The sequence below is a fragment of the Pristis pectinata genome, chromosome 4 (assembly GCF_009764475.1).
Source record: "Pristis pectinata isolate sPriPec2 chromosome 4, sPriPec2.1.pri, whole genome shotgun sequence".
Taxonomy (NCBI): domain Eukaryota; kingdom Metazoa; phylum Chordata; class Chondrichthyes; order Rhinopristiformes; family Pristidae; genus Pristis; species Pristis pectinata.
The window spans coordinates 106,612,145-106,629,146 of record NC_067408.1 but is presented as its reverse complement, the minus strand read 5'-3'; the positions used below and the strand labels follow the sequence as shown (position 1 = coordinate 106,629,146).

The 17,002-nt window shown below is 39.8% G+C and overlaps 1 protein-coding gene across 1 annotated transcript in view; it reads left to right on the top strand.

Moving 5' to 3' along the window:
• The first annotated feature begins 1,853 nt into the window (after positions 1 to 1,853).
• LOC127569581 (bromodomain and WD repeat-containing protein 1-like) overlaps positions 1,854 to 17,002 on the top strand; it is a 106,031-nt gene continuing 90,882 nt past the window's right edge. Inside the window, 8 exon segments of the mRNA XM_052014349.1 lie at positions 1,854 to 2,165; positions 2,277 to 2,335; positions 2,434 to 2,463; positions 2,697 to 2,756; positions 4,652 to 4,802; positions 10,965 to 11,063; positions 11,155 to 11,187; positions 11,190 to 11,314. Of these exon segments, the coding sequence (XP_051870309.1) occupies positions 2,117 to 2,165; positions 2,277 to 2,335; positions 2,434 to 2,463; positions 2,697 to 2,756; positions 4,652 to 4,802; positions 10,965 to 11,063; positions 11,155 to 11,187; positions 11,190 to 11,314 (606 nt within the window). The 5' untranslated portion in view covers positions 1,854 to 2,116.

Sequence of the window (17,002 nt, the reverse complement as noted above, 5' to 3'; positions counted from 1 at the left end):
TATCACATTCTTTCTGTGGCACAGTGACCGGAACAGTGACAATGCTGAAGGACCTTTTAACGGAGTCTCAAATTTAATATGAGAATATATCAACATTTCCAGCAAAGAAAATCAAATAACTTGAATGTTTGTTACACTCAACAGTAAAATCTATTCATATTGCTGCAGAAAATAATCATCATTTTCTTAAAAAACTAAAAGAATGCTGTAGTCAGAAAAGATAGTTTTTTGGAGATGGAGCTTCTGTGGAAGCAACTTGGCTATACTTCAGAATATTACAACATAGATTAACAACCTTTCATTAAAAAATATGAAACATTAACTGTTTCTGTCTAATATGTTGCCTAACTACTTGAGCATTTCTAGTATCTTTTCTAGTATTTTCACTTGCTAAATGAAAATTGATATTGATAAATGTGTGATTCAGTTTTACAGTCATTTTGTCTTGTGGATATCATCTTACCCGAGGCTGAAAATCTGATCCAAAGCATTCAAAAAGTTAAGGATAATTTATCTTTGATATTACTGGAGTTAGTGATTTAAAAAGCAAAGGAAGTTGAATTTACTGACACTGTTTTATCAAACTACATTAAATATTAATGTGAGGCATCCATAATTAAGACTCCTCTCAATTAACAGTCTCATTATCAACATCAGTTTAAAAATTTCCAAATAATATACAAATTTATTTAAAACCAGTATTGAAGCGGGTCTTTATGACAGATTATTTCTTAATCTGGGCACACATATTTGTAATGTTCCATGCCTAAAATTAGTCAAAAGTGAAAGTTACACAAACAATAAAATTTCGAAGAAAACATTAATGAAGTCATGATCAGAAAGTAGAACTTGCTGCAAGTGCTTGTAATTTTGGAGGTGACAATTATTAACTCTATCACAAAATAGAGATTATTCCGAGAGGGGACTACCCTTTAACACTTGGTTGCTTCTTCCCCACTACCATCAGGTTCTTAAACCGACCTGAAAATCCCCAACACCACTTCGCACTATCTTTTTCTCTCTCTCTCAATTTGCATTAGTGTCGTTATGTTTATTTTGCCGTGTATGTATAATTTACATCAATTTATGTTGGTAATGCACTCTACTGCTGCGAAAAAGTGAATTTTCATGGTATTTATACCCTGTGTATGTATGCCCATGGCAATAAACTTGAACTTGATTAGTAGGATGGCATTGGAAGATCTCAGATTAGGAGTGGCATTGTCAAACAATAACGGCTTTACGACAACGGATAGCAGAAATATTAGGGCAGAAGGCAGGCCTCTATTAGAAAAAAAATGCTATTATGCAGGACAGAATTATCCCCCTTTCATTAACCTTCCTCGACAATTATTTTTAAGATACACTTAAAAAATGTTTCGTAATATCTGAAGGTCAGAGACGACCGTTTGAAATTATCTACACTATAAATAGAATATATTTAACGTAAAGAATAACTTAATGACCTAACTTCATCGTTTTAAAGCCTTCTTGTTTAAACAAATAATCGGATGGGTCTCGACAACCTGAGCGAGCGCCTTTTCAAACGCTAAACCCCAACCGCCGTCAGCCCGGCGCCGCCATCCTGCGGTGACGTCGCAGCAAGGCGGCAGCGGATCGATATAGACGCTCGCCTCCATTTTATTCACTCCCGACACCCGCTCCTTACTAATCTGCCGGGGCAAAAACCAGAGTGTGTGATTTTGTTTTTTGCATTAACGCGGGTCTGCGTTTTCATCCATCGTGCTTATTGCCATTCATACCCTCCAAAAGCGGCAGCTTTCCTCTGCAACCGCTGCTCGATTTTCCCTTTATTCCCACCCCCCCCCGCCCCCGGTCACTGATGCCTGGAACTCTTTTTCCATACGCGCATGTGTACGGCCGATTGAGGCCGGCCTCAGCACTCCCTCAATGGCGACCGAAAATCTTGATTAAAGAGACTGGAGGCGGCCGGGCCCGGGGCTGAGCGAGACAGCGGCAGGACAATTTTGTTTCGTATATAAAAGCACACATATACAGGGAAAAAATATTCAAAAAAATACATAATTACAAACAAAAACTCACGTATTAAAATCCTTCTGTGAAATTCAAGTACATAATTAAAAAATAAGGAAAAATGGCCGAGACAACCGCTACCTCTACTAAAGTCTCTCCATTAGAATCAGGTAAGAGCAACACGCAAGAAAAGAAACTTAAAACACCTCAGTTGTTTGTTTTAAAAGGCAACGCTGTTGAAGAATAAAGAACCTCTTGTCTTTTCCCCCTCCTCCTCTCAGAGCTCTACTTCCTAATCGCTCGCTTTCTCTCGGCCGGTCCTTGCCGAAAGTCGGCGGAGGTGAGTGGATTTTCTTTCAATTTAATAGCTTCGGCAACAGGACAACCACCTTCAGTCGTTATACCAACGAATAAAATATTTTCTGTCTCTTTTGGCAGGTCTTGGTGCGAGAGCTGGAGGAGAAAGAGGTAGGTAGAGAGGGAGAGAGATGGTGGCAGCGACCGCTCAGCTCGTCTTCTCTGTCCTTTACTCCGTTTGCTGCTCCTGTTCGGCCTCTTATGTCACTCCAATGCTATCTGATTTGACGGTTCTTTTTTTCCCCCCTCTCTACATTAGTTTAAAAAAACTCACCTGAGTTGGATATTTAAAGACTTGACATTTTACTTTTTTCCTCCTTATAATTTCCCCTTCCCCCTTCTAGCTGCTCCCAAAGCGTCTTGACTGGGAAGGTAACGAGCACCACAGAAGCTATGAAAACTTTGTAAGTGATTTTTAATTTTAATATTGTGTAATTGATTTTATAGAAGTAAAATGTTTTATTTTAGAATTTAATTTCGGCAAGCGGATTTCTTTTTAAAAAAATGAATGAGTAGCATTCCTTAATAGTTTGTCTTTTTGGGGGTTATTTTGGGGTAAAAGGTGTTAAAATTGATAAATGGTTTTGAGACTAAATTTATTACATTTTTCTCTCTAAGTGGGAGTGGTTCAGGACGAATCATTCCTCAGGCGTCAGCACTTTACATAATTGGTCAAGACCCAATCACGATTTCGCTTTCATATACAGGAGAGCGTTTGCACAGTTTGGTGAACCGAAGGCTGATTGGCTGATGGGAAAAGATGGTTCTTTTACACTACGCATGCTCCAAACTTTCGGCATCCCTTTAATGTGGGCAGAGGTTTCGAGACAGCAAAATGACGACATTAAAACCAAGTACATAGTCATTGAGTTTCGAAGGAGAAAACAGACTACAGGTCCTAGAAGTCTGGAAATAATAGAAAATTGCTGGAAATATATGGGACGTCGAGAAAGAAAAAGTTTCACGTCCGCGATCTTTCATCAGAACTTTAAAAAAAAGTTTCTGATGCAAGGTTAAGGACCCGAAATGTTACTTCTCTTTCTCTCTCCAGAGATGCTGCCTATAGTGCTTTATACTGTCTTTTTTCTGTCTTTATTTAAGATTCTCAATGATCCTTGGAATGAAGGTCAAGGACGTTAAAATCATCTTGCCTTTTCTGCCAGATGTTGATGGAAGTTCCCTGCTTTTTAAATGCTATTGTGTTCTTAATTTGGGAGCAGCATCTTTATTTTGGTTTTTGGCACATACTTGTAATTATCATTCAGTTAAAAAAATGAAGTGCAATTATGTTTTGATTTATCCAATCTCCCTCACTCGTTGAGTTACATTAATGTCATGGGTCAGGTACTTTTGCGCTGTTTCGCTTGTGGAGGGATGAAGATCCTGAACTGATTCATGGGTCTCTGGCTGTCTGCTTCTTGTTGCTTTTCTTTTCTGATCTTTCTTTGCTTATGTTTTCTCTGAAAAGGTGAATGCATCTAAAGCTAATTTATGATAAATTAAGCATTACAGGTTTTAAATGATGAAGTGGTTGAGGCAGGTACAATAACAACGTTTAAAAGACATTTGGGCAGGTAAGTGGATAAGAAAGATTTAGAGGGATATGGGTCAAACACAGGCAAATGGGACGAGCTTGGTCGGCATAGACGAGTTGGGCTGAAGGGCCTGTTTCCCTGCTGTTTTACTCTGAGAATTTTACATTTTCAGTATACTTTTTTTTCATTGCACAGTGATGCAGCCTCATATCACCTGCAGCCTGGGCTTAATCCTGACCTCCAGGGCTGTCTGTGTGGAGCTTACTCATTTTTTCCTGTCACTGGACAGATTTTCCCTGGATGTTCCAATTTCCTCCCATATCCCAATTGATTGGTAGGTTAGTTGGTTACTGTAAATCACCTCTAATAAAGGTGGAATGCCTCTAATATAGATGGAATACATGGAGTTGATGGGTATGTGAGAGAATGGGTTACAGATAAATACATGACCAAATGGGATTGATGAGATTGCTCAGAGCTGAATGGTCTCCTTTGTTGTATGAAAATTTGTCTAGAAGCTTCAGCTGAACAGGCAGGTAATCAGGCATCTTTTCACTTGTTATTGAGATGCTGACAGGGTTTTTTCGGGTTGATTCTTGCTCAATGTCTGCTGTATGTTTCTGTTGACCTTGGTGGAAGCTAGCAGCTGCACATACATTGTGTTCCATCAAATCATATTATGGCGCACCTATGTTTTGCATAATTTTCATATCCAATCTCAGGTGAAAGAATAAAACCTTAAACAATTCTTTTTGCTATTACAGGTTTTATCAAATTGGCATGTGCCCCCTGATTATCTGCTGCAGATATGCCAACGAATTGGCACATTGCTGGATAAGGAAGTTCCTCCAAGTGTGTCTGGAGTACAATCCCTTATTGGAGCAGGGCGACAATCGCTACTTCGAACTGCAAAAGGTAAAGGTTCTCGTGAACTGTCCATGATGAGGTTTTATATAATGAAAAATGAATAATACAATGACTCCCACCCCCCAGTTACTTTGGGGGGGGGGGGGGAAGCGGTTTGTATTCCAAGAAAACCGTCTGTATCATGATTTTCTGTAGCGAAGCTGCTGCATCATCTGTGCATGCGTCGAGACGTGAGTCGAAGAAAGATTTGTTTATTTTATTCCGCAAATTCCAAGAGTGAATTTTATTCAGTATTTTAAATTTTTGGGTAGTGATTTGAATTCTTGAAGAACGAATTTCTGTTACCAAAACGGCTGTAATGTAGGGTTGTCTGTAATGGGCTGCAAACAGTAATAATCATTTTGTTAAAATTCTCTTGTTGAGTAAAATTCTGGCTGTGCATCACTCAGCTATTCTACTGTTCTCAGTACCATAATGCTTAAACGTACATCACCTAAGTACAACCAGTGGCTACACGTCCACATGAACAATAAACAAATTACTCTTGTGAGTGTAAGATCAAGGAAGTTGTACTGAACCATTTATAAACACTGATGTCAAACTTCGGTTGGAGTATTTTGTGCAATTCTTGGCATTGCACTGTAGAAGGATGATAGGGTTCGGAGAGATTTCCTCAAATGTTAAGAAGGATGCTGATTTAAGTTTTATAGAGAGACTAGAGAAGCTGTGGTTTTTATCCATTAAGCTGTGAAAAAGAGCAAAATAAAAATTGCTGGACAGTTGATGTTTTAAGTCGAGACCCTTCATCTGGACGGGACCCTTCATCTTGGCTACCATCTTGCCCTGAATGGCTTCTAGCTCCATTTCCAGAACCAGTCCAGATTAAGGGTTTTGACCCAAAACGTCAACTGTCTATTTCCCTCCACAGATGGTGCCTGACCCATTGAGTTCCTTCAGCAGTTTGATTTTTGCTCCAGATTCCAGCATCTGCAGTCTCGTGGCTCCAAGCTTAAGGGAAGGTTTGATTATAGGCATTCAAAATCATAAAGGATTTTGGTAAAAATTTGGTTTATTATTGTCACATATACTGAGGTACAGTGGTAAAACTTTGTTTTGCATGCCATCCATTACAGATCATTTCATTACAACAATGCATTGAGGTAGTACAAGGGAAAACAATAACAGAATGCAGAATAAAGTGTTACAGTTACAGAAAGTGCAGTGCAGGCAGACTGCAGGTGCAAGGCCATTATGAGGCAGATTGTGAGGTCAAGAGTCCATCTTATCATACTAGGGGACCATTCAGTAGTCTTATAATATTGGGATAGAAGCTGTCCTTGAGCCTGGTGGTATGTGCTTTCAGGGGGAGAAATGGGAGGGGGAGAAGAGAGAATGTCTGCGGTGGGTTGGTCTTGGGCTATGTTGGCTGCTTTACTGAGGCAGCAAGAAGTGTAGACAGAGTCCATGGAGGGGAGGCTGGTTTCCATGATGTGCTGAGAGGTGTCCACAGCTCTGCAGTTTCTTGTGGTCTTGGGCAGAAGCAGTTGCCGTACCAAGCCATGATGCATCTGGATAGGATGCTTTCTGTAGTGCATTGATTAAAAATTGGTGGGAGTCAAAGGAGACATGACAAATTTCTTTAGCCACCTGAGGGAATAGAGGCACTAGTGCACTTCCTTGGCCGTGGCATCCACGTGGTTGGACCAGGACAGGTTATTGGTGATGTTCACTCCTAGGAACTTGAAGCTTTCAACCCTCTTGACCTCAGCAACGTTGACGTAAACAAGAGTGTGCACCGCCCCCTCTTCCTGAAGGCAATGACCAGCTCTTTTGTTTTGCTGACGTTGAGGGCAAAGTTGTTATCATGGCACCATGCCACTGGGCTCTCTATCTCCTTCCTGTACTCCGACTCATTACTTGAGATTCGGCCCATTACGGTGGTGTTATCTACAAAATTATAGATGGAGTTAGAGCAGAATCTGGCCAAGCAGTTGTGAGCGTATAGGGAGTAAAGTAGGGGCCTGAGGGTGCAGATGTGTGGGGCATCAGTGTTGAGGGTAATCATGGTGCAGGTGTTGCTGGCTATCCTTACTGATCACAGTCTGTTGGTCAGGAAGTCGAGGATCCAGTTGCAAAGGGAGGTGTTGAGTTCCATGTCTAGGAGTTTGGAGATGAGTTTGCTTGGAATTATAGTATTAAAGGCTGAGCTGTAGTCAAAAATCGATAGTCTAACGTAGGTGTTTCTACTGTCCAGATGCTCCAGAGATGAGTGTAGGGTCAAGGATGTGGCATCCACCATGGACCTTTTTCAGTGACAGGCGAATTGCAGTGGGTTAAGGTTGTCTGGGAGGTTGGAGTTGATGTGTGCTGTGACCAGCCTCTTGAAGCACTTCATGATAGTGGATATCAGAGCCACTGGGCATGAGTCATTAAGGATATTGCCTTATTTTTCTTAGTTACTGGGATGATAGTGGTCTTAAAGCAGGTGGGAACCTCAGGTTGAAGTAGGGAAAGGTTTAAAAATATCTGCAAATACCCCTTGCCAGCTGATCTGTGCAGGATCTGAGGACATGGCTGGGGACTCCATCTGGGCTAGGTGCTTTCTGCGGGTTCACTCTCACGAGAAGACTGATCTGACATCTGCAACGGTGACTGGGGGTTCAGGTGCGTTGGAGGCTGTCTGGGGTAGGTGGTGATATACCAATTCCTTTCTGTTCAAAACATGGATAGAATGCATTAACTTCATCAGGAAGGGATGTGCTGTTGTGGGCAATGCTGCCCGACTTTACTTTGTATCCTGTTATAGCATGTAAGCCCTGCCGCAACTGGCGAATGGTCTGGGACTCGATTTTGGACTGGTATTGTCTCTTGGCATCCCTGGTAGCTTTACGAAGGTCATATCTCAGTTTCTTGCATAGGTCAGGGTTGCTAATTTTAAACACTGCAGCCCTGGACTTCAGTAGGGAGTGGATCTCCCAGTTCATCCATGGTTTCTGGTTTGGGAACACCCGTATTGACCTCTTTGGTACACAGTCCTCAACACACTTGCTGATAAAGTCCTTGAAGTGGTGATGTTCTCATCTAGATTGACTGCTGAGTCTCTTGAATATGGACCAGTCTACTGACTCAAAGCAGTCCCATACAAAACTCATTTATTTCCTCAGACCATACAGGTTTAGGATTAATTGCCTAAACAGTTAAATTCAATAAAACGGCATAATATTAGACATTGTTATGACCTGGACTACAAGGAATCAGATAAACCACGTTATAAAAGAGGTGTATTCAGTGGAAGAACTCAGTTTAAGATTCTGATTACTTATACAATGGTCCAAAATAGGAAATTAATTAAAGTGTCCTGATATATAAGAAATCCTTGAAGGAAAATGCTGGGCTGTGAGGAATAAATGTAAGCATGAGACTAACCAGCATAGGCAAGAGATGGCCAGACCTGTTCTGTATCACTTGGTGGTTTCTTAAGCTTGGTTATTTCTAGCTAGAATGTTGGATCGTGATCTGGAGTAGACTTTTTAATTTGGTCTTGTTTATTTCTAACTTCTTTTCCCACTGCTGCATCTAACACATGACTGAAATGGCAGTTATAATTGTCTTGTGTTCTTCTCCTGTTTCATGTTCAAGCCCCTCCCACTTGATGGATACTTTGCATGATGCTTAGCTGGTTTGTCTACATTCTACGTTATTTACACAAGGCCTTTGGAGAGAAAATGAAACTTAAATTGTTGGATTACTACATATTTGGGAAGTTATTTTAAAAGATATTCTTATCAGGATATTTTAATTCCATTTTTGCTGTGTACGGTTAATTTTTTAAATGGTACATCTGATTCAAAGGAGTGAAGTCATGGTTCTTAAGGATTCTAACTTATTTCTCTCATGGGACTGCTTCTGAAAGTAATCTGTATTGACACCTCGGGGTTGTTGATTGCTTAGTACGTTGTCCACTCATAGAATTAAGAGGCATGCAATATTTATAGCTACATAGTGTTCCACTGGGAGAGTAACTGATGTAATTATTCATGTATGTGCGGAACTGATCAGATCCAATTTTTTTTTTTCCTTTATGTTTTTAATAAAAATTAACCTTTCCTCCTCCCCACCACCCCAATCACTAAAAACAATGGGGTTTCTCAATCCTTTACCCCGTTATTGACTTTATCCTGCTTTTTCCAAAATAGTATATGTCATTTTGCCTGCTTTGTCACTGTCAGATATGTATGGTTGTTTTTAAACTGACTAACCTGTGATTAGAGGAGGCAGGAAATAGTTAGATGGGGGCCATACAGTCCCTCAAGCCTGAATTATGATTGATTCTGTACCTCAAGATCACCCTTTCTGCCTTATCTCTGTTTCTTATTTTTACTGTAGCTATTCACAAAATACTTAAGTAATCATTACATAAGCATTCATAATTTCTGATTTGATTCCTTAAAGTTAGGAAGGTGAATACTATGTTGGTCTTTATTGTAAAAGAAATGAGTAAAGATGTCTTTATTGACATTTTATGGAGCCCTATGAGACTGCATTTGGAAGATTGTGAACAGGTCTAGTCTTCATATCTAAGGAAAGACATGCTTACAGTAGAGGGAGTGTAACAAAGGTTCACTGGACAGATTTCAGGGATTTTGGGAAAGACTGTTATGAGGAAAGATTAAGTGGGCAATGCTTATTCTCTAAGCTAAGAGAATGAGAAGTGACAGGATAGACTTGGGGGATCATGTTTTCCCAGGCTATGGTGTCTAGAACTAGCTGTTAGTGTCAAAATATAGGATGTGCTATTCAGGGTGGATGAGGAAAAGAAATCTTCACCCATAGGGTAGTGAATCTTTGGAATTCTCTCCCCAAGAGGGTTATGGAGGCTCAGTTGCTGAGTACATTCAAAGCACAGATTAATAGGTTTTTGAATATTGATGTAATCTAGGGATACTGTGTTAATCCACGAAACGGGTGCTGAAGGTAAAGATCAGTTGTGATCTTAGTGGATGACATAGCTGGCATGAAGGCTGAATGGATCCATGTTCTTTTGGAATGGATGTTTTAATTCTATATCTAAAACTTCTGAAGATTATTTTACTTGTTGGTATCAGCCCTCTCTATACAAAGCATTGGTTATCTGCAGTTTGGTGACTTGTACCTGGTAGTCCAATTAGGCTTGAGATATACCATAGACTGATATTTTGTTAAGCGTGGTTCTTTCAATAAACCAGCATGGTAAAGACTAGCTAAAATATGGAAAAACAAAACATTTCAGGGAAATTACTAGGTTCAATGGCTTAGATTACGTCCATTTTGCTATTTCTGCTGTTACACAGGAATCTGATTTCACTTTGCACAGCTGCAACATGTCCTGGTCCAGGGTGACCAGATGCATAGAATCTGTTGTATATTATTCTCTTTTGTTTAAGCTAACACAACTCTTTGGACCTTCTCTTGTATCCTAGATTAATTAATTTCTTGAGGCTACTTTCCTCCTTAAAGGGCAAACCTTGGATTTGATTTCACTCCCTTGTTTGAATTCTTCCAGGCCCCTGCCAAATGGCCTAGGTTAACTTTCTGCATCAACCAGTGTCTGTCGCAATTTCAGAAAGAATATTGATTTTTTGTTTTTATCGTGTATATAAATCTTTACCAGCCTTTGTACAGTATTAGTTTAATAGTTTTGATTGTGATGTGGCAATCCACGGGAATTGTGTTGGACTGGCCCTAATTAATAAAGGCAAACTGTATTTGTGTTTTATCCCTCTACAGTTTTGGATTTAACTCGAGATGCATCTTTCTCTCCTTTGAATTTCTTGTCCAGTTCTGTTATAAAAGTGTTTTGGAATTGGTTTATTATTGTCACTTGTACCAAGGTACAGTTAAAACTTGTCTTGCATACCGTTCATTCATTAGAAATTGATTAATAAACACCTTAAAGATCAGCTTCGTAAATATGTTACAGTCTTGTAAAACAGGGTGAAAGTATCTTAAATTTCTTACTGGTGTGCTGTAACATTGACATGGCCGATTTAACCATTTTATTGATTGTGATGGCACCCTTTCTACTCGTGTGTTTGTACCGGACCATGCCAGCATACTTGCACCTCTGATAGAAGTTAACTTAAATGTTCACAAGTACTTTAACTTTGACTCCCTGTACCTTAAGTCATTGAATAGATTTATTAATGATGTAGCTCTTTTTCTTGTTTTAAGATTGCAAACAGATAGTATGGAGAGGCTCAGCTTTTGCATCTCTTCATAGAGGGAGACCACCAGAAATGCCCATTCATTATGGGAATCCACCAAGTGTTGGTAAGTGTGAGATCAGTTATAGTTCTGCTTTGAAACTATATTTGATTGGAATTTCTTAGAATATTCATCCTGGTCAAACTTCTTATTTCAGTGGAAATTAGTCCGTGCAGACAGTTGACAGGATGTGACGTTTTAGTTCCATTTTTCCAACCAGACCCTATCAGCATATAAAAGATTGCACCGGAGGATCTGGACATCTGTCTTCTGTGTATTGTGTTGCTTTTGATCGCACTGGTCACCGGATTTTTACTGTAAGTATGGTTTTCTGTGAGTCAAATTATTTTGTACTTTGCTTTGAATTTGTTCTCTTAATAATTGGAGATAATGAGATTGTACAAATGGATGTACTAATTCAGTCTCAAACTGTGAGGCCAGATGTTTTCAGATAGGAGGAAAAGCATATTTTGGGCTGCTTTTGTTTACTTTGTACTCTACTTTATATACCTAAGTAATAGAGGTAAATGGAATGCCGGGTCTATAATAAAGATGTGAGTACCATGGAGAAAGATCTTTTTAATATTTTATTCTCCAAAATGGGAAGGTAAATTATTTTTTCTTTAAAGTTGTCAAAATGTTAACACTCTCTGTAGTTGCTGCCTGATCTGTTGAGTATTTCCAGTATTGTTTTCTCTATGTCCACATTTTCTAGCATCTGCAGTTTTTATTTATCAACCCTAAAATTGGGGTTAAATGCTTAAGAAAGGAAATAACAAGTATGACCAAAATTTGAAATGGTCACATCAGAATCAGATTTATTGTTGCTGACTTGTATGATGTGAAATTTGCTTTGTGACATAAAAGTACTATAGATTACAAAAAATAGTGCAAAAAAAAAGGACTAACAAGGTAGTGTCCATGGGTTCATGGACCTTTCAGAAGTCTGATGGCAGAGGGGAAGAAGCTGTTTTGAAATCGTTTTGGTAGGTCTCTAGGCTCCTGTAACTCCTCCCCGATGGGTAGTAACGAGAAAGAGGCCATGTCCTGGATGGTGAGGGTCCTTAATGATGGATGCTGCCTTCTTGAGGCACTGCCTCTTGAAGGTATCCTTGATGATGGGGAGGGTTTGCTGCCTTGTGATGGAGCTGGCTGAATCTATAGCCCTCTGCAGCCTCTTGTGATCCTGTGCATTGGAGCTCCATACCAGGCTGTGATGCAACCAGTCAGCATGCTCTCCACTGCACATCTGTAGAAATTTGTAAGGGTCTTTGGTTGACATACCAAATCTCAGATTCCTAACGAAGTTAGAGCTGCTTGTGTCCACTGATGACTTAGATATCTGCTAATTTTAACTGTTTGCCATAGCATAAATATACATCATATTTATGATAACTAAATTGATGTTAAGTATCGTGACATTGTATTTTTCCGTCCTGAACAAACTACAGTAGTTTCAATATTTTACTTGTTTGCAGATTGTAATTAAATTGCCAAAAATCTATTTAAGATATTATCAGAGATTCAGGGGTTTAAGTTTAACTTAAGGAATTTATTCTCATTTTCCAACAAACTGATGTTGTATGCCATTATTCAGTTCATGTAGGGTAGAAGTGTATAAACTGGAATGTGGGAGGAAGAGTATATGTACCTGTCCTCGTCTGAGCTTTTCAACTGACTTTAATCATAATCCCGTATCTGATATATTTTATTAAAAAATCTAGTTTATAAATTGCTCCCTGTACCCATCCACCTTATGAAATAACACCTTCTTGAAAAGTCCCCTGTACCTTTTGACATTTTTAAAACTTTTGGATGATTGAGTGCTGTTCGTTGCAAGCACTACACAGTACAAGGTTTGAAAGGCTTGTAAGGAACCCTTGAAACTTGCACCTACTACAGTTGGTAGAATTGGCAGAATGGTTAAGTACCATAGGTGTCCACTATCAAATCAGTGTGAGAGAGACAGTCCTGACAGAAGAGGTTAGTCTGGCATGTGGGGAGCAGTCTGACAGTGGGGGGGGGGGTCTGATATCTGAGGCAAAATGGCAGGCCAAATATGGTCCCATCTGGTATCATGATTAACAAGTTAGTAAGTCTTAATGCACTCGTGAGTAAGTTATGCCTGTATGTAAGTTGCCCCCCCCCCCCCCCCCCCCCCATTCAAAAAACAATTCTAGAAAATTGACATCCACTGGATTTTCTGGTTAAACTGTAGGCAAAAATACAGAGATGTTGGATATGGCAGTTTGCTTTAATTCTGGATGGAATGGTGCAATGAAGACCTTTAGAACTATTGACAACTTGCAAATTAGGCACCATCTTGTATTAAGAATAGATACTTAATGAAGGAATTAATGGAGAAGATCACTCTAGAATTTGGAAAATGTTTTGAATGAAAATAACACAAGTGCAGTATCAAAATTGCAGATCATTGAATATGAATAACATTAATATTTCAGTTTGCTGATGCTATAAACATTGAATACCGAGGTTATATTTTCAGATGGTCATACTTAGCTTATTAAGATGATATTCATTAGTACTATGATTCTAATGCAAAATATCTTGTCCTACCATAGCTTGTAGCTTAATTTTTGCAAGTTTTTGTTCTCAAATGTGTTTAAGCGTAATAGTGTTTTTTTTGAAAGATTTGGATGAATTCTTAAATGGCCCAAGTATGTGTTGCAATTTGTTCTATTAACACATAACTCAGTTCAGTTTTAACCCATTATTTCATAAACACCTATAGCTGTGGTTCGTGATAATCACAAGCTTATATAAAACAAAAATTAGGTATATTTTGCAGTGTTGTATTTCTTAGAGGGAATTATTTTGGTGTACATTTTTTACATTATGATTAGTTCAGTTTGTATAGTCTACATTGAAATATAACTGGAAGTCTTAAACTTCAGGTTGCTGTTGTTTGCCTGATGCCATATTTGAAAGTTTAGATTTTGAATGCTACCTGGTTTCACCTGCGGCTGGTCTTGTGAATTCTTTTTTATAACTTAAGAAATGAGAGCAAGGTTAGGCCACTTAGCCCTTTGAACTTGTTATGTCATTCATTAAAATTATGGCTGGCCTCATTTTTATAATCCTTGATTAAAATGAAATCCATGAGTATATCTCCTCAGCCTTGAACGTAGTTAATGATTCTTCATTCACATCCTTTTGGCATAGAGCGTTGCAAAAAGATTAACCCCATGACCTGTGTCCCTACTTTTAATCTTCTTCCCCAACCTCCAACTAAGGGGGAAAATCATACCTTGTCCATACCCCCTCCCACTCAATATTTTGTATGTTTCCGTAAAATCACCACTTTCTTCTAATGTGTAGAGCATTTTGCTAAATATTTCCTCTCATCCCAGAAATAACATTACAGCTTCAAATTTGAAGTTGTGAGGATGGCGTACGACAGATGATATGCTGGGGCATATTGATGTGAGGAAAGAGGATGTGCTGGAACTATTGAAAAACATTAGGATAGATAAGTCACCAGGGCCAGATGGGATATATCCAAGGTTATTATGGGAAGCTAGGAAAGAGATTGCTGTGCCTTTGGTGACAATCTTTGCATCCTTACTGGCCACAGGAGTAGTGCCAGATGATTGGAGGGTGACAAATGTTGTTCCTTTGTCTAAGAAAGGATGTAGGGATAACTGGGAATTACAGACCAGTGAGTCTTACTTCAGTGGTGGGCAAATTAGTGGAGAAGATTCTTAGAGACAGGATTTATGGGCATTTAGAGAAGCATAGGCTGATTAGGGACAGTCAGCATGGCTTTGTGAGGGCAGGCTTGCCTCACGAGCCTGATTGATTCTCGAGGACTGTGACAAAGCACATTGAAGGTAGAGTCGTGGATGTGTGTGTACATGGATTTTCGTAAGGTGTTTGATAAAGTTCCTCATGGAAGGCTTATTCAGAAAGCCAGGAGGCATGGGATCCAGGGAAATTTAGCTGTGTGGATTCAGAATTGGCTCGCCCATAGAAGAGAGGTGGTGGTAGATGGAGCATATTCTGCCTGGAGGTCGGTGGACCAGTGGTGTTCCGCAGGGATCTGTCTGCGGACCCCTGCTCTTTGTGATCTTTATAAATGACTTGGATGAGGATGTGGAAGGGTGGGTTAGTAAATTTGGGTGGGTGGTAAATTTGCTAATGATACAAAGGTTGCTGTGGTGTTGTGGATAGTGTAGAAGGTTGCTGTAGATTATGACAGGATATTGATAGAATGCAGAGCTGGCCTGAGAAATGGTAGATGGAGTCATTCCGGGTAAGTGTGAAGTAATAACTTCAGGAGATCGAATTCGAAGGCAGAATACAAAGTTAATGGCAGGGACTCTTAGCAGTTGTGAAGGAACAGAGGGATCTTGGGGTCCACGTCCATAGATCCCTCAAGGTTGCCATGCAGGTCAATAGGGTTGTTAAGAAGGCATTATTGTGTGTTGGCTTCATTAGTTGGGGTATTGAGTTCAAGAGCCATGAGGAAATGTTTGCAGCTCTATAGAACCCTGTTCTAGACACACTTTGGAATATTGTGTTCTGTTTGGTCGCCTCATTGTAGGAAGGATGTGGAGCTTTAGAGAGGGTGCAGAGGAGATTTACCAGGATGTTGCCTGGATTTGGAGAGCATGTCTTATGAGGATAGGTGTGAGCGAGCTCGGGCTTTTCTCTTTGGAGAGAAGGAGGATGAGAGGTTACTTGATAGAGGTGTGCAAGATGATAAGAGGTATAGATTGAGTGACAGACTTTTTTCCTAAGACGACAATGGCTAACACGAGGGGATGTAATTTTAAGGTGATTGGAGGAAAGATAAGGGGGATATCAGGGGTAAGTTTTTTTTTACACAGGGTGGTGGAGTGGTGGAACGCACTGCCTGCAGAGACTGTGGGGGCAGATACATTAGGGACATTTAAGAGACCTCTTAGATAGACACATGACATGATCGAAAAATAGGGGGTTATGTGGGAGGGAAGGGTTAGATAGATATTAAGAGCTGGATAAAATGTCGGCACAAAACTGTGGGCCAAAGGGCCTGTACTGTTACTGTAGTGTTCTGTATATAAATTACAGTGAACAAACTGCTTTAGATAAGGAGATCAAAGCGATAGTCAGTATCCGGGTGCAGTTTCACCAAAGCTACATACAGTTGTAGCAAATCTTTGTTACTCTTTGTTCTTCATCTCCCTTGCAATGAAGGCCATTGTTACTTGCTGCCTTAATTATTGCTGTCCTTGCTAACTAATATTTCTGTTTCTTGTCCAAGGGCATCCTGATCTCTCTAAATGTAGCATGCAGTAAGCTCACACTATTTAATGTGTTTTTCTGTTTTTCCTACTAAAGTAGCATATTCTCACACTTACAACATTTTCTATTCTAGCTGCTATCTTTTCCCGTCACTCACTGAAAATGGTCATATCCCTTTGAAGACGCACAAGAACATAACACAGAAAATGGGAGCAGGATAGGCCACCAGGCCCCTCAAGCCTGCCCCTGCCGTTCAATATGATCACGACTGCTACCCCATGCTTCACTTCTGCTCTGCGCCAGATACCCATAGCCCGCGATTCTTGATCTTTCAAATTTATCTACCTTCACTTTAAATAGTTGTAGTGATCTAACTCCACAGCTCTCGGGGGTAGATAATTCCAGAGATTTGCTACCCTCTGCGAGAAGAAATTTCTACATACCTGTTACAGATTAGGTTCCTATTTGGTGAATGTCCCTTTAAGATATAGTACAGTTGTGTGTGTGTGTGTGGCGTGGTTACGACAACAACAGGAGATAATGATGTGCTGATGTTTTGGTAGTCAGAAAAGAGAGAGGAAGAGAGACACTGCCTGCTGGTCTCTGTATCGAGGATGAAAACAATAACTGTGTCTGTCACTACAATCCACGTATGGATTTTTGAATAATCCAGTGGAGTCCACTTTGTCATTAACCTGTAGAAGGAAACAGGTATTCCTGTGGATGGCCACATCTCGAATGCCTTTTGGGGTGGCAGA